Source organism: Triplophysa dalaica, chromosome 14 (genome assembly GCF_015846415.1).
Source record: "Triplophysa dalaica isolate WHDGS20190420 chromosome 14, ASM1584641v1, whole genome shotgun sequence".
Lineage (NCBI taxonomy): Eukaryota > Metazoa > Chordata > Actinopteri > Cypriniformes > Nemacheilidae > Triplophysa > Triplophysa dalaica.
The window spans coordinates 5,987,748-6,011,886 of NC_079555.1; the positions used below are offsets into that span (position 1 = coordinate 5,987,748).

General features: G+C 38.0%; 2 protein-coding genes across 3 annotated transcripts in view; both read right to left on the minus strand.

The window, feature by feature from the left end:
• Positions 1–10: 10 nt before the first annotated feature.
• Positions 11–5,624, minus strand: mlc1 (modulator of VRAC current 1). Of its 2 annotated transcripts, XM_056766360.1 has the most exons (12): positions 5,199–5,624; positions 3,516–3,760; positions 3,338–3,427; positions 3,182–3,235; positions 2,945–3,046; positions 2,750–2,851; positions 2,343–2,411; positions 2,148–2,264; positions 1,974–2,030; positions 1,706–1,828; positions 1,006–1,161; positions 11–687 (listed from the first exon to the last, which is right to left on the minus strand). In XM_056766360.1, exons 2-12 carry the CDS (start codon positions 3,753–3,755, stop codon positions 607–609), a joined length of 1,191 nt encoding a protein of 396 aa, XP_056622338.1. In that variant the 5' UTR covers positions 3,756–3,760; positions 5,199–5,624; the 3' UTR covers positions 11–606. The 2 variants fall into 2 exon arrangements, with proteins under 2 accessions (XP_056622338.1, XP_056622339.1); XM_056766361.1 differs by lacking the exon at positions 5,199–5,624 and having other exon boundaries at positions 3,338–3,422; positions 3,516–3,752.
• A 2,749-nt stretch (positions 5,625–8,373) lies between these two features.
• Positions 8,374–24,139, minus strand: part of btbd11b (BTB (POZ) domain containing 11b) — a 48,369-nt gene continuing 32,603 nt past the window's right edge. Inside the window, 16 exon segments of the mRNA XM_056765540.1 lie at positions 8,374–9,528; positions 9,620–9,733; positions 9,874–9,942; positions 10,075–10,156; positions 10,308–10,410; positions 10,839–10,944; positions 11,997–12,175; positions 13,153–13,197; positions 13,200–13,372; positions 13,455–13,590; positions 13,701–13,794; positions 14,435–14,536; positions 16,262–16,351; positions 17,448–17,613; positions 17,911–18,063; positions 18,986–19,190. Coding sequence (XP_056621518.1) covers positions 9,319–9,528; positions 9,620–9,733; positions 9,874–9,942; positions 10,075–10,156; positions 10,308–10,410; positions 10,839–10,944; positions 11,997–12,175; positions 13,153–13,197; positions 13,200–13,372; positions 13,455–13,590; positions 13,701–13,794; positions 14,435–14,536; positions 16,262–16,351; positions 17,448–17,613; positions 17,911–18,063; positions 18,986–19,190 — 2,027 coding nt within the window. The 3' untranslated portion in view covers positions 8,374–9,318.

A 24,139-nucleotide genomic window follows, 5' to 3' on the forward strand; every position in this document is an offset into this window, starting at 1 on the left:
TAATCTTAAGTAAATATCTCAATACTTTATTCATCTACAAGAGCATCATAATTAAAATGATGAATTTGATACATACGGCTAAGTATAGACCGAACTGCAGCAAGGAAAACAGTGTGTTAGAAGTACCATCATACACTAAGTTTTCTGTTCTGTTAAACTCTTATATATACAGTGTACTGGATTGTACTTGCATGTTGTGTTCACAATTAATTTGCATAGACTATAATCTGTTGCATAGCCATTTCCTTATCACGTGAAATTCTACATTCAAACAGGTATGGTAATGTTCATGAGTGTGCAAAAATATTTATATTTAAATCTTCGCAAAAGCCTTAAGACCACTAAAACTTCCTACACTGTAATTGATTCCGAAGATTTTGTGAGAAAAAGGTGTTTATACAATATGTGACAGGCCATCTCACAGCTGAGAAAGTAATGATTAAATTCTTAATATTTCGTCCTTAACGTTCAATGTCTTGTCATCTTCCATACGTTTCTCAAGTCCAGCTCCTTTTCTCCAGCAAATTTTGTCCTCCATCTTCGCACAACACACAAATGTGTCTTTTAGTCATTTTTTCTTTCAGCTTTTCCCCTCTGTTTCTTTGCTCACTGGGCCATTTGGACCACCACTGCCTTCCAGGCCTTGTCTTTGTCAAACTCCCTTAGTGTGCCATTGGACGTCTGTTGCTGTAAGAAAAGAATGAGAGGCAAAGTGTGCTTACACAAGCATTCTCCAGTGCAGACCACCTTGGGATTTTCCTTTGTCAATCTAAAGAACGGCTATGTGTTATCACAGAGGCAGATTGGTGGAACAGCTCAGCTATTCCAGGGTGACTGTGTTTTCATCACGCACAGTGGGTGCAGTATGGTTTTAGGCTTATTAGTCCCTTTTGCCAACATCATGGTCACAATTACAAGGGCTGTACAATACACAATGCACTACATACTCCCTGTACTTTTAAAATATGTTGTCAATCATTTTTATGGGCATATCTTTGTGCTCACCTGACAATGTCTTGGCAATTGTAGCGTGTTCCATTCAGGTGCTCCCATACGGAGTTTGCTCTTGTATGAAGCACACTGTACTATGGTGGCTAATGTCAGCACCGCCTGTACCAGCAGTAAGCCCATAAGGATGAGCAGCAATATGTCATATGACAGCTGCATGCACAAAATAAATTCAAAAACTTAACACTTTAAACAACAGAAAAACAAACAAAAAGTCATTAAAAAGCAACATATGTTGTGCGTATGACTATTTACCCTTTGTTTGGAGTTTGAGTCTTTACTAAAAACATGAGTTACATTTTTTTTAACTCAAACATTAATATTTATTCACAATACACAATTTTTCACAGAAAATGTAGTGCCTTTTTAATAAATATAATTTGAACATTAATGACATATATTAACTATGAGTGCTGCATGTATTTAGGATAGAGTAAACATATGTAAAGCATGGTTGTATCCATTAAAAAATAAAAAGAATAGACCTGCAAACATTGGCTGAATAACAAAAACATGAAGAACTGTGTCCATGTAAAAATAAGATTTAAAAAAGCACATTTTCCTTCTGTGTTCCATGAAAAATTACATTTAAAATGACTGAATATAATTTTTTTGCATGAACGGTTCCTTTAAACGGTCAAGACCCGACATACTGGAAGTGATTTAATTTGGTGCACAAGAATGATTTCAAACTCACCTTTGCTAGTGGCACTTCATGCAGAAAGATCTCAATGAAATTGATGACACTGCTGGACAAGAACCCAGATGCTGAGAAAAGCAGTGGTGAGGTCACACTACATATAGCAATCAACATTTCCACCTACAGTAGAAAAATTGAAAGAGGACGGGTGAAATATCGAGGGAAAGTCCTTACAATTACCCTGCAGAGAAACTAGACAGACAAGCTGAATTAATGAGGATAATGAATGTCCTCTAGTGCTGGAGAGACCCTGACGGTGACTCACCGAGCTCTTGCTGGGGAATTCTGCCACCACATGGCTGGCAATGGCACTAGGGAAACACTGCAGGTGTTTCAGGCACATAAACAGTTTAGCTGCTAACACATTTTGCTTTTAATAAAGATTTAAAATATATTAAGAAATTTATAATATAATGTTTAAACGCAAAACTTAACTTACAGCTACTAGAATCCAGAAGAAAGTGACAGAAAGGTACGGTTCTGGAAGAAGAGTGCCCAGATTCAGGGCAATAATTCCTCCAAATACAGTAGAGATGCCCACTATAACCTCAATTACCTGTTTTTACAAACAACAGTTGATCACAGTATGACTATATGTATCACACACACAAAATTGTATTTGCAGGTGACTCACGGAATAAGCCTTGAGGAGACGGGTGGGGAACGTCGCCGGGGTCACAACCACAGGGCCATTATACACTGGCTGGAAGAAAGAGATGGATGATGGCAACAAGAACAACCGAGTTAGGAGAATGAGAGGGCATACAATATATAAAATGCAAAACAAATGTGCTACAGACCAAAATAGTGGATTTTACAAGTATAAACTAAATGTTGCCATGCGCTGAACTATGTAATGAAATAAACTGTCACTTATTCACATGTAGAGGACTTTTTAAACATACCAGACTCAAAACTGTCATGCATGTTTCCTGCAGTTCACAAAAATCAAACATCCTCCAAAGAAGACAAAGATGCATTTTATGATCCCTTATAATATAATAATTATAATACTGCGGACAGTCCATCACACATACACACCTTGCTGTGACTGCAGCAATCCTCAGCCGAGCGTGCTGATAGGATAACAGTACTTGCTGTCAACACCTCCAGCACAATAAGCAGGAGCAGGTTAAAGTTAATCTATAAAATGATAGCGTGTAATGTTATTATATAACTTGTAATGTAGAGATGGCACAACATGTTGAGTTATAAATAATGGCAAAAAGTTCCTACATTGATGGCTGAGGGACTAATGGCGAGCTTACATCCAAACCACACTAGACATGTTGTTGTAACAGCAAACGATGACACATAGACCATTTGAAAATCTGAGACCTAGAAACATAACACAGGTGACATCCTGCAGTAACAGTATTCGTATAATTGTTTCCATGATTCAACAGCACTAAATTGTCTCATATATTCATTTGTTGAGAGCTGGAATTATAAAGAATTGATATCCTCACTTACAGCAACTTGTCTGTTCTTGGCAATGGCAAAGCTCACCACTGCAGCTGGTACACTCTGCAAGGCGGAAATGAAAGCGCAAATGTAATTGTAAGACCAATTTCTTGCATCCAGGAGAACAAACGTTTTTTCAGAACAAGCCTGAAGAAAGGCACTCACAGATCCTGCAGCACAACGCAGGTAATCCATTGCAGTTGGAAACACGTTACCCATGTAGAGAGAGAAAATTGCAGCTATCAACAAGCTACTCTGGGGATCAGATGGAAAAACATTTTAAGCACAAGAGCATAAAAATGAACTTTAAGACTTTAAGCCTGAGCAACTAGAATGTCCTCACCCCAATGACAACGCTGTATAGCCAGACTCTGTAGCTGAAGCAGGGATGCAATAGCCCAGGTTTATCCAGCTGCAGGTCACTGGCCCTGACATCAACCGTGTAACTGTCTCTCTCCAATCTCTCTCTCTCCAGATGCCGACTCAGCGTCCCTACACCGCTGTTTCGCTCTAGGGTTGACATATGGGCATAGTTGAACACCTCCTGGGATGATGCCTCCTCCCGTTGCATCCTGATATCCATGACCCCTAGAAATTCATTCCACAAAGCCAATATATTGACAAAGTATTGTGTATGTGCAAACATTTGCAGATAGAGGTAAAGCATATGGCTTACATATTTTGGACACCGTAGTTTGATCCTTATAAAACATTTTTTACATGTACCTTAAAGTGATAGTTCACCCAAAAATGAAAATTCTATTACTCTCCCTCTTGTCATTGCAAACCTTTATGACTTCATTTTTGCAGCAGAACACAACAGAAAATACTTTGAAAAAAAGGTGGCCTCTATTCATTTCTAAATCAAAACCAATGCAAGTAAATGGGGGCCATTTACTTAAAACAACACTATTCAAAATATTTTCTTTTGTGTTCTGCATAAGAATGAATGTCTTACACGTTTGAAATGAGGGTGAGTAAATTAGATAAATTTGATTTTTTATTTATGCAATAAGCTCAACCAGTCACAAAACTACTTAGGCAACAAATGGTATTTGGGCACACTTATCACGTTGTGATGTTATTCAAGTAAATATAAGTTTTTGCCATTACTTTTAATCCATGTGTCTGGTCTTTAATAAAGTGATAGCAAGAAAAATGTTTGGACCACTATTCACAAAGATATATATAAGACTTAAAGAAAGTTACTCTGATAAAAGTTTACTGCCAAACAGAGAGACAATTTTGTTAAAATTAGCTGATGCAATTTCAGAACGGATCAATAAAATCTGCTTATTTTCAATTTTGCTTTTCAAAGGATATAAGATACCAACATTGCATCAATCAGAATCAGTACTCTAATTCATTCCGCTTCATGTTGCATAACTTTGTAAATAACATCTCAATATTTTAAATGAAGAAAACGAAAACAACAGTGAAACGAATAATCTTCCACATTTTCAACATCTTGCTTCATTCAATACATTTAAATGAGCATTTGCTTAATTAGCCACAGCGCAGAACACATATGGTTCATTAAAACTGGGTTTACTGTAACACAACTGTGACACGCTAAGAGCTTTTACGCTCCGTGACAAGCATTTGAAAATACATTCTTTACAATTTAGAAACAGCAGGGTTTAAAGGTGCTCTAAGACGTGACACAGAAGTGTCTGTTTAGTACTTCAAGCTTCTCATATTTGCAATAAAAAATGCCATGAGATCAACAGTGAAAAAAGAAACATTTGCATTGAATGATAAAGAATTAAAATGTAATCAAGTAGCATCCCTCTTCAAAAACCCACACGCACCCACAAACACAAAGCAGTATTACGTAACAGACACAGGAATGCAACGCAATAAAGAGGAAAGAGTGCAGGGTACATGCATGTAGGCAATGTGATTCATCAAAAGTTTGCACATTATCAACCCCTCCTCTGCTCCTCATCTTCTTTCCCAGTTTCTCTCCAACATTCATTCATTTTATCTCTCTGGCCCTCTCTATCTTAATGTGCTTCCCACTCACCTGCCTCCAGCTTTGAGCCAGTGTTTATTCCGGTTAAGCCCACCTGTGCCCTTTCTGCAGTTGCGATGCGAGTCTACAGGCTGAGTTTAAGCTTCACTTTGTTAATCGTCTCCTGCTTGTTTTTCCTCTCTCACCCGGTCTTCTCCACTCCAAGCCAATAAAAAAACTTTTGGAACGGTTCAAAGCGTGGAACAAAGTTGAGCGTGTTGCCCTGCCAGCCAGCCTGTGAATGCCAATGGGACGAAGAGATGGGGCTCAGAACAGGGGGCTCATGGGTCTAACGCCTCTAACAATTCTGTTCAATTCATTGAGGGGTCTCACACATAAATCAACACCCCCTCACTGACATAGTCGGAAGAAAACGAAGGCAGGAATGTAATTTTTCCAGATGTAGACATGCAACAGAAGCACACAAATGCGTACATAAAAACAAGTAACGCAATGTAACTGTATAATGTGAACATAAAGTTGTTGGAATTTTGTGAACAACAAGTTCAAAGCCTGCAGTACTGCAGTCGTCTCTTGGCTCCGCCCACTCGGCCACCCTCTGTTACAGGCAGCATCGGGGTGGACAAAACAGGCCAGTGAAACTAGATGTTAAACAGAAATATGTTGCCAGAGGGCAATGTGCTCAATCACAGGCTTTTTCACATCAAACGGCTCGAGACATTTCAAAACATTCAGCACTTGCATACACTTTTGAAGCCCCAATCCGTCTCCTTTAGAACCATAAGCTTAGCTGTGCGATTCTGAACACATATATGTACTGAGATATAAAAAGGGATTTAAACAAGAGTGTAGCCTATTTGTTCTTTACACAGCAATGCTAATGTTCAAAAGTGTCCTTGAACAGCCGTATCCATGGATACCTTTTAAACAGCCCCTTCCTCTGTCCACCACACTTCACTGCCCCGCAAAAATATTCTCGACACAGAGATCACAGCTTGTGTGGAAACACACGTAACACACCAGAGGCATTCCAATCCACTGACATCCCAGCAAAAACATTATTGATTTACTGTAACTCTGTGTTCATTAGCCATTTTATGAGTTTAAGAGGTAAAGAATATAAAGTTAGTGAGCTGTGAAAGATTGTTTCTCTTTGTTCAATATCATAAAGACAATCACTCAATTGTGTTCCATTGGGAAAATTCACAGAGGGGACCTTTAATGCACAAATGAGGGTGTCAAACTTAGCACTTTTCAAACACAAATGTTGTAATGTAGCTCAGTGGTAAGAGCATTGTGTTAACATCGCAAGGTTGTGGGTTCGATCCCAGGGGATTACAAATACCTATGTTAAATGTATAGAATAAAAGCAATGTAAGTCGCTTTGGATAAAAACGTCTGCCAAATGCCTAAATGTAAATGTAAATGTAATGTATGGATGCTGATTGGTCACCACATTATTATTTTCAGTCATGATAAATTAACATCAATATAACATTGGCTCTTCAAATAGTGAAACCATGACCTGTTTTTATTTCTTTCGTCCCACAGACACCTTTAAGTAGCCTACTTAATATTACTTATAATTTTCATTACTTAATGGGGAGGTCGGATGTTTGAGCATAATCAACATCTGCTAAGTAACGCTCAAAGTTCTCAGAAAAGAAAGATGTTTTCTTTACCAGAAATGATGTTTCTGTTAAAGACCACAATGAATGGCTCGTTGGGACTCCTGGGTTGGTGTGACATCATGAATCCCAAAATGTATATTTACGGATAGGGTAATGGGCGGGACACAACACACCATCTAACACCGTGTCTGAACCAGACGCGGCACAATACACAAAAGAAAATAAAACTCATTAGAACACATTAAAATAAAATAAAAATCATCACTAAAACAAAAATATGCAAATATTTATATAAAGCATTTTTTTAGAATCGAACATGAACACCTATTGTTTAGCACATCAAAAACACAATAAAGACTTTTAAAGAAAAAACGACCCCTTTTAAGGCATTGTTTGCTCCAAAATAAAACTTGTGTTATCTTTTACTTACCCTCAAAGTGTTGCAAGCCCCTATAAATAAACCTGTTCTTTTGAACACAAAAGAAGATATTTTGAAGAATGTTGAGAAACCAAACAACCTTGGGGCAACAGTCTTTTCCATAGTAGCAGTTCTTTCCTATATAATGGAAGTCAATAGTGACCCAAAAAGTGTTCTTTTACATTCTTTCAAATATCTTCCTGTTTAAGAATTAAAGTAATATATACATGTTTTGAGAAACTTGTGGGTGAGTAACTGATAACACAATTTTCATTTTTGGGTCCTTTATATGATTTGGGATATGTTAAATCACAAAGGTGTAAAATGGAGGGAGATCACAGTCCTCTCACCACTTACACAAAGAACTTATTTTTTCTTTAATATTAACTGTCAATATATTACATAATTGAATATATATTTGAAAATTTACAGAATGAAACATTGTTAACATTATACAATTGAATAATTCATAAGCCACTTTTCATATTTTGAAAAATACAAGCACCTGGTTCCAATATATGAAAATGTATAATTTAATGTATTGCATTATATTATCTAGTATATATTCCTCTACATTCTTAAACTCTAAAAATGTCAAAAATGAACAAACCCAACCGTTGGGTTAGAAATTAACCTATATGTGTGGTTGTTTCAACCCAAAATACTGTATTCTTTTAACCCATTTTTGGGTCACACATAAACCATTTGCTGTGTAAATTTAACCAATGCTGGGTTGAAATACCCTTTTTAGAAATAAGCCTAGTTGTATCAGCAGCACAGACCCATAACCACTGAGCATGCACCTCCAACACAATTTCTACTGTTCCCTTTTGTTTAATCCCCTGTTCTTCACACTCTTCTAACTCTCTGCCTTTTTTATACCAGCACTTCATGCACCCCTCCGACCTCCATCTCTAGTGCCCATAAACATCATCTGGTTTGCATAGATTAAACCTTCCTCACACACTGCAAACAACTGGCATGTTGAATTGCACTCCAAACAAACACATGATAGAAACATGAAGCTTGCAGGAGAAAATCACAGTCCTGCTGAATCAGCTTTCAACAATGAAATTCAGCAAACAAAACAGTTTTTATCCGCTTCTGCGACACAAGCGATTAAACAAACACTTATGGATTTCCATCTTAAGTAGAAAAAAAACAGATGGCGCAAGAGTATTTTGTAGTAATCTTTATAAAGAACACTGATTTAGTCACAGAGTGACATCCGAGACACATCACGTCAGAACATATGCAGGCACATTCTGAATCAGTCGTCTTTCCAGGGGTTTCACAGCTACAGTTCTGCAACTCCATGCTGATAATAGTTCACTTTCTCACACAAAAAGACCCTCCCAACACACACATGTAAGACTGTTAGTCAATGCAAGACATGACAGAAACGAAACCCAAACTGGAAAATACTTACATGCTCTCATTTACAACAGTGAACGGGACTTCAAGAACACGTCTATTGTACAATATTGTAAGTTCTCGATGGAAGTCCTAAAATGACGTCATTCTATATATACATCTACTTACAGCTGGAAGTCAATGGATCCTGTGAGAGACTTCGAGTGGATATTTACATTGGCAGTCGCATTATCTGCCTTTTTTTAAAACATATGGTTATTTATGATAAGAGCAATAACTGTACAGCTGTGAGGCAGAACTTCTGTGTGAATGACTAAAAATCTATGAACATCAGTGCTAACAATGATTGTGAATTTTGATTTCACTATCAACACCCGTGTAGTACCAAAAAGACGTAATCTGCTGAGTTTTTAGTGGTATGCTGCTGTAATATTTCATCATTCTGCATTAGATTTAGTTACTCAAAGTACAACATTTCACAAAAAAATAGTACTGCATCCAACAAAAACCAGGTTCTGTCAGAGGTGTTATGCAATTTATGTAAAATGTCATTGTTTCCTATATGGCTGTACTCTAAAGCACAGTTCAAGTTATCTGGCCAGTACTAAGACACCAGAGTCTTTGATGAAGTGAACACTCAGCTGAAGTGCATTGCTACTGCCACTAACTGAACACATTTAGACCGCACTGCTAGAGTTCTGAAGGGACGCACAGTTTCTCCGCATGCTTTGATGTGAACAAGAGACAATCAGACAATCGATCCTTTAGAAGAGGACAGATGAATGGAGCGGATGCGTGTGGCCAGGGTCTTCTCCAGGTCATGCAGCACATCGGGACAACAGTTTTCCACCGGGGCGTTATACAGCAGCTGTTTAAAAGGCTCCAGCTCTATGAGAACCGCCATGTTCTTCAGAAAGTAGCCCTCGATGTAGGCCGAAAGCTCAGGTGCTTCCAGGAACTACATGTGAAGGGGAAAAGACAATATTGAAAGTGTTTAATTCTGGAAGTGAATGTGATGACAAGAAAGCTGACAAATGGATAGGTCTTACTTTAGCATGGTTGTAGATCTCCACACAGGTTTCTGTGTTGATGTTCTTGGCACAGATGATCTCACAGTGTCTCTGTAATGCTTCCAGTTGGAAGAACTTAGATGCAGAGAGAAGCTGGAAGAGAGGTGCAGAAACCAGAGGAATTGCATGTCAATATTACCATAAAACAATAATCCACAAAATGTGTTTGCTATACTGGGTAAAATCTATTTTATTTATATAATAGACTTGATAAAATGAAAAAAAAATCTTACATCCATAACCTCAGTGTTTCTGATGTGTAGGGCATCTGTTCCACCAAAGTAAAGATACTGCATTACCAGCTGTAGGAGAAAGCAAAATAATATCACTTTTATTTTACAGTTAATCAACAGACGATAAAAAGAAAAATAAGGTAATAACGGTTCGATAAAAATCACGCTTATTTACATAGTGGAAATGCAGTCTGACTGTACCTGGAATACGTTGTATTTGACATGGCTGATTTCTATACAGGTGTTCTCTGCAGCTGGTCGGTTCGCTAAAAGCATCTTAAACCTTTCAAAACATTTTTTAAGTTAAGACATTAACAAACGATGCTCAACTTGCCTTTTCAATTCAACCTAAGAACATATATGTGGCATTTGTAAGGATGTGTATTTGCAGTATCAACTGAGCACTTGAACTTGGATGCAGTATACTGACTGACCTGTTGGAGGCGGTAAAGAGCAACACTTTGTGAGCGTAGAATGGCTTTCCCTCCACCAGGAAGGTCACATCGGACATCTCCTTATTGTTTAGAAAATGAGGATCTGATTTCCAAAACACAAACGTGGATAGGAGTGAATCTTTAAAAGAACTGCGATAATTTGTGTTGCACTGTTTTTGTGTAGTGTGGTTTTTATTTGTATTCTTATATTTTATTGTATGTGTGGCATGCTTTTTATTCGTAAAGAAAACATCTTTTCACATCACATCACAGCTCATCCCACCCTTTAGATATAATCATCGATCAACGGATGCCTTCACTGCACATTGCAGCATACGTTAAAGAGTTTCATTTTTTCCCTTTAAATGCTTTAAATTAAAATTAAATGGCAGAACCACCCACGTAAGGCATGTGCTTCACTTGCCTTTTGAAATAAAGTAAGAACTTGAAATATGTTTAATACTGTTGATTTAAATCACACATTTTCCACTATAATTGACAGCAAAAAACAACTTGCTAAGCAATACATACCCAGTCTTGAGGTCTGTTTCCGCTTGATCACAGTCAGTTTGGGAATGGGATACGGGCCGTAGCACTGAGTGAATATTACAGCCAGCTGCTGACTTATCACTTCATTCTGTAACCGATGAGAAAATAACAGGAAAACCCATTCTTATGATGCACCATTCCAAAAAAACATGTCAGCCTTGAGGTTGTTACTATGCCTCTTAAATGTGTGAATTTGTGAATCGTCTACATAGCAAAATAACAGCATTCAGCATCTGTGAAGTATAAACGCAGGATGTTTTTCCGGCAAAGCACTCTGCTAGGTAAGGTGAAGTACGCAAAACGCAGGATGGCGCATAAATCCCTGTCAGATCACTCTCTCTGCAGCTCGAACGATCCGTTACTCTGAAAGATTTTTTGAACGAGTTTCTTCATCAACTTGACATTTCTCTCACCCTGCCTGCCTCTGCCTCTACAAATCACCTGCTCTCAGCACTGTACTGCTCTCTCTCTCTCTCTCTCTTTTGTGCCTTTCTGTTTCTCTCTTTGTTCTAACAAGCATACACACTATTTGTGAAGGCTGAGCATGGAGCAGAAACTGTCAGTCATTTCTGTTGGGGTCAGTGTAAAGCTCTCTGACTCCTCCATGTATCAATCTTGAATAACATGCTTCCTTATATATCATACATACGCAGTATAAACCAAGACCCACTGAGCCCCAGCTAAAACAACTGCATTTATTTTTCCTTTCCTGTAGAAGCATATGGACATATGGGGAACGTCCAAGTACTGTAAACACAGTGAAGGACACTTTCCAGTGCCTTAAGCTTTTAAGCAAAGCTTAGCATTACATAATACTGTGGGAGGTTGTCTAAATGCTGCTCGATCTAAAATACACCACGTCACGTCCTATTCTGGAGAGCCAGCATGTACCCAAGGGCATTATTCTTGCTGACCAATTCAAGTGCTCAAATAAATGGTGACATATTTGGGTATTTGAGACGGATGTGTATGACTCTGCAATGGTTAAGAGATCATAGGTTCGATTCAGATACACAAATAGAAGCGAATACTAAGATTGCACTGTAAGCTGTTCTGAACAGAAGTGTGTGCCAAATTTATAACTGTAATGCAAGATGTGGAAACATGCACTTTGTTTTGGCGATTTGTGCACGTCGTCACCTTGCTGGCGCGCAGGATCTGAAACATGAGTGGGAGGCCGTGTGTTATGAGCTCTTCTGTATACTCCTCCTCTTCAATAGTACTGAACTCTTTCAGCAGCCCTTGAATCAACGGTCGCCGGTGTTGAAGAAAACAAGTTCGCAGGGACTCCATCCAGGTGTGCAACGTCCAGGGCACCCCTGTTATGAACACCACAAACAACGAGTGTACTTTTTAATAAGTACTTTTGTGTTCGCGCCAGTAGGGGCCAAAAGCAATGTTATTTGTATAATATTTGCTTTTTTTGACCCTTCAGGTTAAATTAAACCATTAAAATAGGAGGTGTATCAGGGGAACAAAATTGATAAAACATTACATTTTGAAGGTGTTTATTGGAATATATTATTTAGCAATAATGTAAAATGCAGTGAATACAGGTTTTATTCCTGCTTATTTTATTCATTTATTTTGATCTGTTATTAATGTTTGCAAATATCCTCTTGTTTGGTTAGATTTTGTAGTCATTATCAAGGGCTATGCTTTCATAAACTTTGCACATATGTTGTATGTAATTTTTTGCCAAGCCTCCTTAAAGGGACAGTTCACCGAAAGATGAAAATTCTGTTATCATTTACTCATCCGCAAGTTGTTCCTAATCTCTATACATTTAGATGTTCTGATGAACACAGAGAACAATACTTGGAAGAATGCTTGTAAACAAACAGGTCTTGGCCACCATTGACTACCATAGTAGGCTTTATACATTTAGAATCGCTTTATACATTACTTTGTTCTGATGAACATAAAAGAAGATATTTTGAAGAATGTAGGAGAGCAAACAGTTCTGGGACAATTCTGATTATCATTTTGATTTTAATTGTAATTCTACTATGGCAGACAATGTTTGTTTGTTTTGTATTTTTGCTTACAAGCATTCTTTCAAATATCTGTGTTTATCATGTCTGTGTTACAAACTTTAATATTTGTGGTAAGCTTAACACAATTATGTGCAACGATACCTTAACAAGAATCAATATTAAACTGTTAGGCTTGTAATTAATCTTTGCCATATGCAACTAGTTCATAAATGCATTACCACTCTATTATGTCTAAACTGAGCTATACAAATCCATTGTGGTAGTATTATTGCATAACTGTAGATACTGTGGTCACTAACCTAAGCTTCTGATATCCAGCGTGATGTCAACGTAGCCGTGTTCGAGCTATGATACATTGCTTCTCTTAGAGCTTTGAGTTTGGCCTTCCCTGTGCGGGTTGCTTCCCTCTTTAGGGAATTCCCTTCTTCCATATCTGAACCCTCAGCTAAGATCTCCTGCAGAGAAAGCACATCTGCCTTTCCCTTCTCAGACTGCGACAGCAGCTTGCAAAACACATTCCTGCAGCACAAGAAAAATATTATAGGATTTTGATTTGAATGAATAAATGAAGAGCCTGCGTGCGCACGTTTGACTGCTGTACCTGTGTCCGTGTGCTGCGGCAAGGCTGAAGGAGTTCATGTCCCCGTGTGGTGCAGTGGAGATGCCGTTGCGGTACATGGTCCCAACCATGGGGTCTGCTCCTCTCTCCAAAAGCAGAATGACCAGCTCAAAGTTCCCTACAGCAAATAAAGTACCAAGTTTTCTCTTGTTGCTTTGCTGGCAGATAATTAAGTAATCCAAGAAGGAAGTGACACTGATTTTCAGTCTGCAGCGGGAGATTTCTTACCTGCAGCGGAAGCTAACTGCAAAGGCGTCTCCGTGTAGTTCTCCATCCCGTCCTGCAGAGAGCCCTCAACATTAGCTCCAGCATCCAGCAAGAGCTGAGAGTAAAGGGAGAGAGTACTTGGGTTACCAAACTTAGCGTTGCTTAAAAAAAAGTCAAAATATTTGTTGCTTGAACCTGAAAATGCTTAAAATCATAATGAGATAACATACTTTATGTTTATTGGATACACTTAAGATGATTCCTTGTACAGTATTTTTAACCACTGTCAAACATCGAATGCAATTTCATGAAGATTTTCAAACATTCATTGATATTAATAATTCATACTAAGAGATTCAATTGTTTTTGTACATTATTTAGATAACTGGCCAATGTTATTACTGTCTTGACCGTCTTATTGTGATTCGTTGACGCAATAATTTAACACTCAAACTGACGTATTGCAGCTAATGCACTATTACTTAGTTTCTGCTTAAGTGAATAAAACACGAAGCATTAGGATCGTAGACACTGTGACAATGAAAAACATTTAATTACCGAATACATAATGGATTAAAATGGTACATAATGACAAAATGAGGACACCAATCACCTTATACATGCATACAAGGCTTTCAGGAGAAAACTGACGCATACTACAAATTTTGTATTTAAATCGGCCTGAAACAACTGGATCAAGTTCTTTAGCTCGCAATCTGTGCCGAAAGGTCAAGGTGGGCGAAAGAGGTCACTACCTGCACCACAGGGATGTGCTGGTGGAGCACGGCGAAGGTGAGAGGCGTGGCCTGCCGGGTCTCTGGGTAGACTGAGGGGAACTTGTGCACTGTGTTTGGCACCTAAGGGAGATACAGGGGATAGAGCAGGACAAAAAGAGAGAGATGGAGACCTTTAAAGTCCTGTCCTGGGAAATGCACAGATGCTGCGCTAAGCTGAAAAGATGGAAAAAGGAGAGGAGACGGTTGGCCTCTTTACAGATGCTGTATTCTAAAATAATGCCTGCACTGTAACTGGGTGTTGGGATGTTTTGAATTGTATACATGTTTTTTATATATCCAGCTCTTGAAAAAATTAAAAGACTACTCCGGTTTTACCGTTAATCAGCATTTCTAGATATATTGCATACATTTCAGTCAAGTGTCTGTTGAATTTCATTAGAACCAAACCTCAGGAATGATACAGTCACCCAACAGCAATGTAAAACAATTACAGCATGTCAAGACACATACAAAAACTGTGAATAAAAATCAGGCTTATTCCATCAAATATTGATTTTGAACTGAACTAAAATCCATGTTAAACATTATTAGTATTGAAAATTTAATATTAAGTGTTTTGCATTATTCACAATCTGAGTGCATTGAATTTTTTTTATTTATTTCAATTTTCAAACAAAACTTTTATTTGGAATTGTTAGTATTTCACAAATGAAACAAAAATGATAATTTCACTTAAAAACATACTTTATTAAAAAAACTAAATATTTGGAGCAGTCTTTATTTTTATCCACGGCTGTACAATCAATCATCAGGTTTAGCTCTCAAATTTATGTTGACATCAGCACAGAGTGACATTTCTTGTACCTTTGTACATTTGTAAACAAAGACTAATATGTATCTATGTAGTTCAGGCATGAGACTCTAAAATAATCGCTAATTGGCTCATTCAAATGTGTACCGAGCCAATCAGAAATGCTTCCCTATTTATATAATCATATGTATAGCATTCAAACTTCGCTCAGCATGCCGCACGATCATGAAAAACTATTTCATCCCTCCTCCTCCCCAGCTCCACTCGTAGAGATCTGCTACGGGAGTTCTACATTCTACATACACACCTTTGTTATTTTTGATTAAGCTGAAATATTTTTGTATTATTGCAGCAGCAGTGTACCAGATCTCGTCCGCCAAAATCAAGCTCATGTTCATCTCATGTCTAGCCAATAAATGCAGAACATATCACTCCGAGAGTTGTCATGACTGAAACGTTTTGAGTACTGTAACAGGTCCAGGAAACCGACAGCTAAACATCACAAAACCAATAATCTGCCTAAACTATTATCTCACATATGTTATGCCCTTAAAATACAATCAGATGATCTGTGACACACTCAAAATAAAGTAGCTCAGGTGTCAGAATCTCTATAGGTGTTGGTCTTTGTGAGTAGGAGGAAACAGTCATGTTATGTTATGATTCATAACAGATGTCACAATATGACACAATTCGATTTCCTGGCAAGCGACCGAAACTATGACTACCATGAAGCGCACTCCTTTAATCATAAAACAGTGACAAATAGTGAATGTGTACATAACAGGAAAATCTGTCTGTGCTAACATCTAGGGCAGAGTCTGGGAACACCTGCTTATTCCCCTTCTTACAAAAGTAGATCTCTGCTGAAAAATTGTCTCAGAGTCAAAGCAATGTGAGTTTTCTCCTGTCATACCACAACACAGAAGACACAAACACTATACATAAAAATACACAAGGTACTATGAGAACGAACAGGATGGGTGTAGTGAATGTCTATGAAAACATGATAACAGGTAAGATGTGTCACAGACCTCACTGTTGATGTCAGCTCCGGCGTCTAGCAGCATCTGAACCATGGCCTCATCACCGCGGACACAAGCGTACATCAGAGGGGTCATGCCCTGGAGAGGACAAAAAGACAGCCAATCAAATCAAACTTCAAAAAATGATGCCGAGGCATGGTTTGATCGATAGTGTAGTTTTTTTCTTCTGACTATAGGGCAATAACAGTAACCGACTGTTTAGGTGACAATATGCTGCATTTGATTAAAATAAATGGCTTCATTTTACATGGACAAAACCATAAAATCTGAGCAATAAAGCTTTCCTTGCGTTGACATAAACCAATCTCCATGAAAGCCTTAGAATTACTCAAATCAAGAGATGGAAAATCAGATGACAAGAGTGATCAGCTAAACACAATGGAAATGGCAAATGTTTCCACTCGCTGATATCAAGTATGCAGCCAAGCAATCAGTAAAGGAAAAAGAGCAAGTGTATTTCCTACAAGCTGTTTCCGATTAACACAGTCAACCGTTAAACATTGTGAATATTAGAGAGGAATGTGCAGCACCAACAGATTCTGCAAAGGGAAACGAACAAAAGCTGTGGAAATGTACGCACAGTATGTGAAACATATAGTACATTTAAAGTGATAGTTGACCCTTATTCACCTATATATCGTTCAAAACCTCTATGACTTTCTTTCTTTTACAGAACACAAAAGAAGATATTTTGAGAAATGTTTCAGCGATTTTGTGTCAATGTTGTTTGGTTACAACATTCTTCAAAATATCTGCTTTTTTGTTGTGCAGAGGACAGCCATTATTTGGAATGACATAAGGGTCAAAAATTATATAATTTCCTTTTTTGGTGAAATGAGCTCTAGAAAGCGGACTAGTTAAAGGGATAGTTCACCTAAAAATGAAATTCTGTCATAATTTACTAAACACCATGTTGTTTTATTTTTGTATACATTTCTTTGTTGTGTTGAACACCAAATAAGATATTTATTAATATAATAACATAAGAAAACCAAACCATTTGGGGCACCATTGACTACCATAGTAGTTTTGTTTCCAACTATGGAAGTCAATGGTGCCCCAGAACTGTTGTATACAGGTTTGAAACAACTTGGGGGTGAGCAAATGATGAGCAAGAGTGGTGCGTGTAGCATTCTTTGTGCAATGACATTCAATGTGCATTTTCACTTCAAACCTGTTCACTCATGCTATTAATTCCACCTGGCCCTAGTAAATTCATGGCTTGGTTGACAAGGTCAGTCCGACCGCAGTTGAGCATGCGAAAGCCCAGATCCTGCAGGAACTTGGCCTCTGTAGAGGCAGCATCCAGCTTACGTGACACGCTGAAACAGTCATCCGTCCTGAGGCACAAACACAATAATATCTTTCTGACGTCTTAATCCTCTGCAGCAAGCTAGACTCATTAAGTCATTGAATCATTAAACATGTTCTCTAGAGGTTCTCTTTCATTAAAAGACATTTTACTATTTGATCTCTGGGTAATAGCAATAAAAGAGTGGTTATGATGCAGTGAATAGCTTAGGTGGGGTTGACTGAGCATGCTTCCTTGCACTGACTGTTTATGAGCAGTTTTATTTTTCTCATGACGGGTATTGATATCCGGAAGCTGGATGTTAATGTAATGGCAACATCCTTACTTCAGCTGGCGTGGTTCACAATCCACCCCGGGCAGCAGCAGTCTGGCTGCCTGCCGAACATCATCGCTATCCACTGAAAAGCTACGGCGGTGTTCAGCATGTGCCAAAGACACTCGTATCCACTCCATGAGAGGAGGCAGTACTAGAAACGGCCTGGAGACGGAGACAAAACGTGACATTGCTTATTTTTATAAAACAATATAAAAAGGAATAGTTCAGCTAAAAATACAAATTCTGTCACCATTTACCCACCCATGTTTACTATATATAAACTCATAAATGCATTGTTCATTATTTGTTCAACTGCTACTATTAATAAAGTTGAATTGTAAAACACACAATTATTGGTTGATTTAAAGTGATAGTTCGCCCAAAAAAATAAAATTCTGTCACCATTTGCTCACCGTCATTTCAAACCTGTATGACTTTCTTTTGTCTGCAGAACACAAAAGAAGATATTTCGAAGAAAGTTGTTAACCGAACAGTGTGGCACCCATTGACTTCTATTTTATGGATACAAAACCAATGCAATTGAACGGGTGCAGTCGCTGTTCCGTTAAGAATATTCTTCAAAATATATTCTTATGCGTTCTGCGTAAGAAAGAAAGTCATGCATGTTTGAAAAGACGGTGAGTAAATGGTGACAGAATTTCCTTTATTGGGTGAACTATCACTTTGAATCAACCAATAATTGTGTGTTTCACAATTCAACTTTGTTAATAGTAATAGTTGAACAAATAATGAACAATGCATTGATGAGATTATATTTACAGTAGATATATACATGTGTAACAATAAAATATGTTAAAAAGTTAAAATGAATGTATATTGCATCAGTTACAGGAAGTGACTGCTTTGAATGTAATGCATTTATTCATAATGTTTCGTTATTTCAATGCATTTCCTTTTCCTTGCAATCGATTGCGAAACATTTCTCATTCCCACTACTTTGCATCTCATCACATTACTGTGTCATGTTGAATAAACAGCAACTTCGCTTAAGGTAAATGCCCCAAGCATTTCCCGCATTATTCAGAAAACACCCAGAGAAAAAGCCATATTTACAGTCCCTCACCTCTCCATCTGTAACGTGACTTTGGAGGGCTCCACATTGGGGTTTTCCCACTCTATTTGAGGGCAGTGCATGAAGTAGCAGAGTGTATATAAAGCCTCAGGCTCCCAGTGGATCAGAGTGCTCTTCTGGGGGAGCGGCGTGCCATTGCTGTGGTTCTTTATGCTCAGAGGCTGGAGATGATGCATGGCTCTGGACACCAAATCACCTGCCAGGGCACAAGAGACCTTTGGTTTGCTGAAAATGATGTAGACGATGAAGGACAGTGCTGTCGTTGCATTGATGTTACAACATAAAAAATTAGCCACGCTGTCAATCTTTGTCTGCACGTCAGCTGTTTGTAGTTTTGTTGGTAATGAAATTCTCAAACAGGCCATCAAGCTCAACATCACCCAGACCTGATATGTGACAGTGCCATGGTTTGCTGTTATTTCTTATTACATACAGGGGTAGTTTACCCCAAAGTAAAAATTCTTTCATCATTTATTCACCTTTATTTCACTCCAAACTTGTATACGACTCATTATTCAGTGGAACACTCAAGAAGATATTTTGAGAAATGTCTCGGGGGTTCCGTGGCCGTCAAAGTCAATGAGGCCAATGTTGTTTGGTTAACAAAGTGCTTCAAAATATCTTCTTTTGAGTTCTGCATAAAAAATAAAGTCATACAGGTTTGAAATGACATGAGGATGAGTAAACAATGAAAGAATTTTATTTTTTGGATACACTACCCCTTTGACCTTTCTATCCACAGCACATTACAACATAGCAGAGATTTGCTCATATATTCGTATTATGTGTGCATATCTGAATGAGACAAAAGGTTTAGACTATTTAATGGTTGAAAAACAAGGTTTGTCACAAATCTCTTTTCACACAAGGTCAAACAAGCTCCAGGTTCATTACACACATTAAACATTCCCACAATTGTACTAATGACCAATTCTTTTCATAAGGAAAGCATTCAGGTCATCTATGGTTATATTAAATGTGCAAGACCTACTTCTTTCAGAATGCATTCAACTGAACACCACAGTACTGCTGTCACTATTCAGTGCAGTAATGCGCTGTGTGTCTGAAAAGCATGCTGGGAAACAGCCTCTATTACTACAACTTAACTGCAGTAGTCACATTTGTTCTCTCAAGAACATTTCACATCATTGTAATTCCAAACGAATGACCAGAGCAGCCTCCTGCGAGACAGTCACAAACTTAGAGAAATGTTTTGTTTTACAATTATAATTCTGATGCCAAGACTTTAGGTTCAATGAACACAGCAAGAATACAGCCAGTGTAGTGAGAGAACACTGATGGGTTTAAATGGAGGCTATGTGGTCTATCTGACAGCCAAGGAAACTGAAATTATACAGTGGGTTTATGTAACCTGTAAGGTTATGCAGAATACACTGTAAGGAGTTGAAGCACTTCCATGCACAAAACAATTAAATGTAAGAATACACCCGTTTACAGTCATAGGTGGTGGCAGGAGGTTCTCGAGAGGAGCTGGAAGCCACCTGGGGCTCTTCTGTGACCGACACTCATATCTTATTCATGATAGCGTGTGACATTTCCTCAAGTCAGAGGCGCAGAGCAGGAACTGACTGTGAGATATGCTAAAGATTAACCAACTCAGCAAACGCAATGCTTGCAAAAGGTCTTCATTTATTAGATGACACTACCGTACTCCTCATTACAAAACGGACAACAGGTCACGCAGGCTATTTGTATGAATAAACATGGCAACGTAATATAACACAACACACTGACTTTGCGTCTCGTGATAAATGCGATACTGTGATCTGTAATAGCATGCAAGGTGCCCTTCATCTCCAGCCTGAGAACGAGAGCTTGGGAACGGAGGATACAGAAATATGTTTTACTGTGAAAACTGAGCAGGATCGATTGGCTGTCCTCTCAGTAGCCACAACATAAATTACAAATAAAAGGGAAGAATTTCTTGGCCTTTTCAGAACCTGTGGATTCGACAGATCACTCAAACGAATGTAGTTGTTTTATCTGAAATGTTTGGAAAATTGCTTGCCTCCAATGCTGGAGAAATGTTTTTTATAAAACATGAACAGATCCTATAAATTCCAAGTTCAGGTTATATTTCATCCCAAATATGAGAGAGGTTTTTTTTTTAAGACCATGTCATTGGGATTTTACTGTATCACATTTTTCTTTCCAGTTCTCATGACTGTTTTCTGAAAAAAGCATTTATAATTCTTTACATTTATACATTAACAGTAGCAGACGCTTTTATCCAAAGAAACTTAACGAAAGAGCATTTAACATTTTGTCCAAGGAGCAAACAATAAGCATCCAATGTATAGGAATACTGCATTACTTCAGTCAGATTGAGATTACTTTCTTACCACAAAATAAAAATGATTTTCTCTTTTAATTTTGGGGTAAATGCAACCTAGATATTTAGGACAAATTTTTGCCATTCATTCTTCAGTCTGGGTCCCCTCCCATGAATACAACGCACCTGGATTCTCCAGAAATGCCCAAGAAACATATATCCCTGCCTCCCTCATAGCTAAAGGAAGTTCGCACAACTCTTCATAAAATCATGCGCTGTAGACAAACAATTAGGAACCAATCATTAGCACCAGAAGTGCTGCAGAGCCATGAAGCCTAATGAGTATTTTATGGAGCAGGAGGAAACAAATGCATCAGAGAAAAGAAACAGGAAAAAAGAGGGAAAAAAACCATACGTGACACGGAAGCACCTCTAATGACAATCCTGCCAGGAATTGCTTTGACTGATATCTGGCCAACATGAAAAAAATCGTACTTGGTCTGGGGTGGTTTTATCCAGCCAGAGCCCAACAGACAAGACATAAACACCTATTAAATCTGCATGAGAAGAAATTTTCCTTTAGGGGCTGCTTTAAAAATCGCCGGAGACCAATGCAAAAATTACGATCAACAAATGTACAATGCCCAATAAGCTGTTAATGGGTGAGTAAGGGCCGTAGCTTGAGGTAAAATTCTTAAAAGTGAATAACGTTAAAGCAGACAATCAGTGTTTTACGATCAAACTTTTATAAAAGCAAATTGAGTTGAAAAAAGCCAATAAAATGTAATATACCATAGTTCCTAAAGTACGGAAGTGTTGTCATGAAATATCTAGCATTTATTCTTTCTTTCACATTTTATTTTTAAGTACTATTCTAGCTATTAACAAACCATTAACTATGACTTTTGCCTCAATAAACTCCTAATTTGTTGCTTTATTTAGTAAGGTAGTTGTTAGCTTTATGTATTGGGTAGGACTAGGGATGAATAAGGAAATGTAGAATATGTGCTTTGTACGTATAAACAGCTAATATGCTAATAAAATGCAAGTTAATAAGCAACTAGTTAATACTAAGTGTTACCATTTCTTCTAAATAGATATAGTATAAAGGGTTAGTTTATCTGAAACTGAATTGAACAAAGCCTTTTTACTGGCAAATCAGTAACATGGATGCTTATACAACACTTTTTATTAAAAAAGAACTAGGGCTGTGCAATATTTCGAAATATCGCAAATGTGCATATCGTAATATGCATTTCGCAATAGTTTGTGATAATTAAGCTTTTAAATTCTTCGAAAAGTTATCTATGGTCAAAGGTCGATAGAGATAGTAGTATCTATATGGTAAGCGGATGTTAGTTGGGATACACGTGCGTGCGAATGCAAGCGTGCATGTACTCTTACATAAATCAATCAACAATCCGCGTCGCAAAGCTTTCATACCGAGCAAAGATGAGCCATCCCGAGACAGCCGCAGCTGCTGCTGACGATTTAGTGCCAAAACAAAGAAGCCCCTCAAAGAAATGGCAGTATTTTTCACCAATCTTTAAGAAGTTAAAGTGATGCGTTCTTTTTCCTAAAATAATTTGAAACATATGTTGGTTATATCATTTTGGCACTTTTGGCACTTTTCCTCAATATCGCATGGCCCTAAAAATAATTATAATAATGTATGCCATTATAACAAAGAAAATCATAATTAGATCTACATTCTGCAAGATCAGCCATCTAAAATAAGCCGTGCCCTTTAAGAGTGCTCTGTTGTGATTGTGCGAATTCAGAAAGAGTCTCTTTGTGACAGTTGCTGTTCCTGCCCTTGCCAGAGGCTGCAGACTGAATGTGTGAAGCAGCGGACGACTGCTGTCCCTACCCAGAGTTCAGACTGCCCTAAACCTCGCCTGCAGGGGCACTGAGGACATCCATGAGAAACAGTGAGTGACAGAGAGTGAGAGAAAGACAGAGATGGACGGAAAACAAACATTTCATTTAAATCTTCATGGATACAGTGTCCATAAAAAAGTATAGTTTTACAAAATATTAAGTTTTGCAGAGTTGAGACATTTTTGAAGGAATGCACTTTGCAAATTTGCAACTAACCATGGAAACATTTCCATTACCGATCCAAAGTTTTCACTTCTCACAGTTTCTGGTTTAATCCTTGTCTTTATTGCTACAGAGTTCATAAAAAGCACGACGGTGTCTGTATTTCTAGACATTTAAATTTACATGACTATTGTGTGGCAATGTTTTGCACATATAGTATTGCATTTAAAATCAAAGTTCTCAAGAATAGAACATTCTCCTGTATAACACATTGAATTACATTACCGAGACCAATTGCCTGAGTAAGATATTGGCATTCAATTACATTTGCATTTCCTAAAGGAAATATGAGTGTTTGCACAGCACCAAAAGGTTAGTGTTGAAGGTTTAGGTATGCTTGGGTTTCAGATTCAGTTCAGCGTAAATAAAATGCTGCAAAAGCGCCACTTTTCAGTTGTCATGGCACTAGCCACATGTCTTGTTTTCAATTGGATGCATGCAAAAAAAACAGTCACTGTGCACAATCGTAACTATTATATATAGTTCTTCATGATTTAATAAGTGCAAATTAGATGAACAGTTACAGTCACCATGATTGTTTAATAAATTGTCCGTAGGGTGTGAGTGCGTGAGTGAATGAGTGAGTGTGTGTGGCCTGCGATGGGTTGGCACTCCATCCAGGGTGTATCCTGCCTTGATGCCCGATGACTCCTGAGATAGGCGCAGGCTCCCCGTGACCCGAGGTAGTTCGGATAGGCGGTAGAAAATGGAATGGAATGATTGTTTAATGATAACATTTGTCTGATCCT

Coding starts and splice junctions, on each gene's coding strand:
- mlc1 (XM_056766360.1), bottom strand. CDS start 3,755: ATGGATATCAGGATGCAACGGGAGGAGGCATCATCCCAGGAGGTGTTC. Junction 2,852..2,944: donor TTAGTCCCTCAGCCATCAAT/GTAGGAACTTTT, acceptor ATCATTTTATAG/ATTAACTTTAACCTGCTCCT. Junction 2,031..2,147: donor TCTTCTGGATTCTAGTAGCT/GTAAGTTAAGTT, acceptor AAACACCTGCAG/TGTTTCCCTAGTGCCATTGC.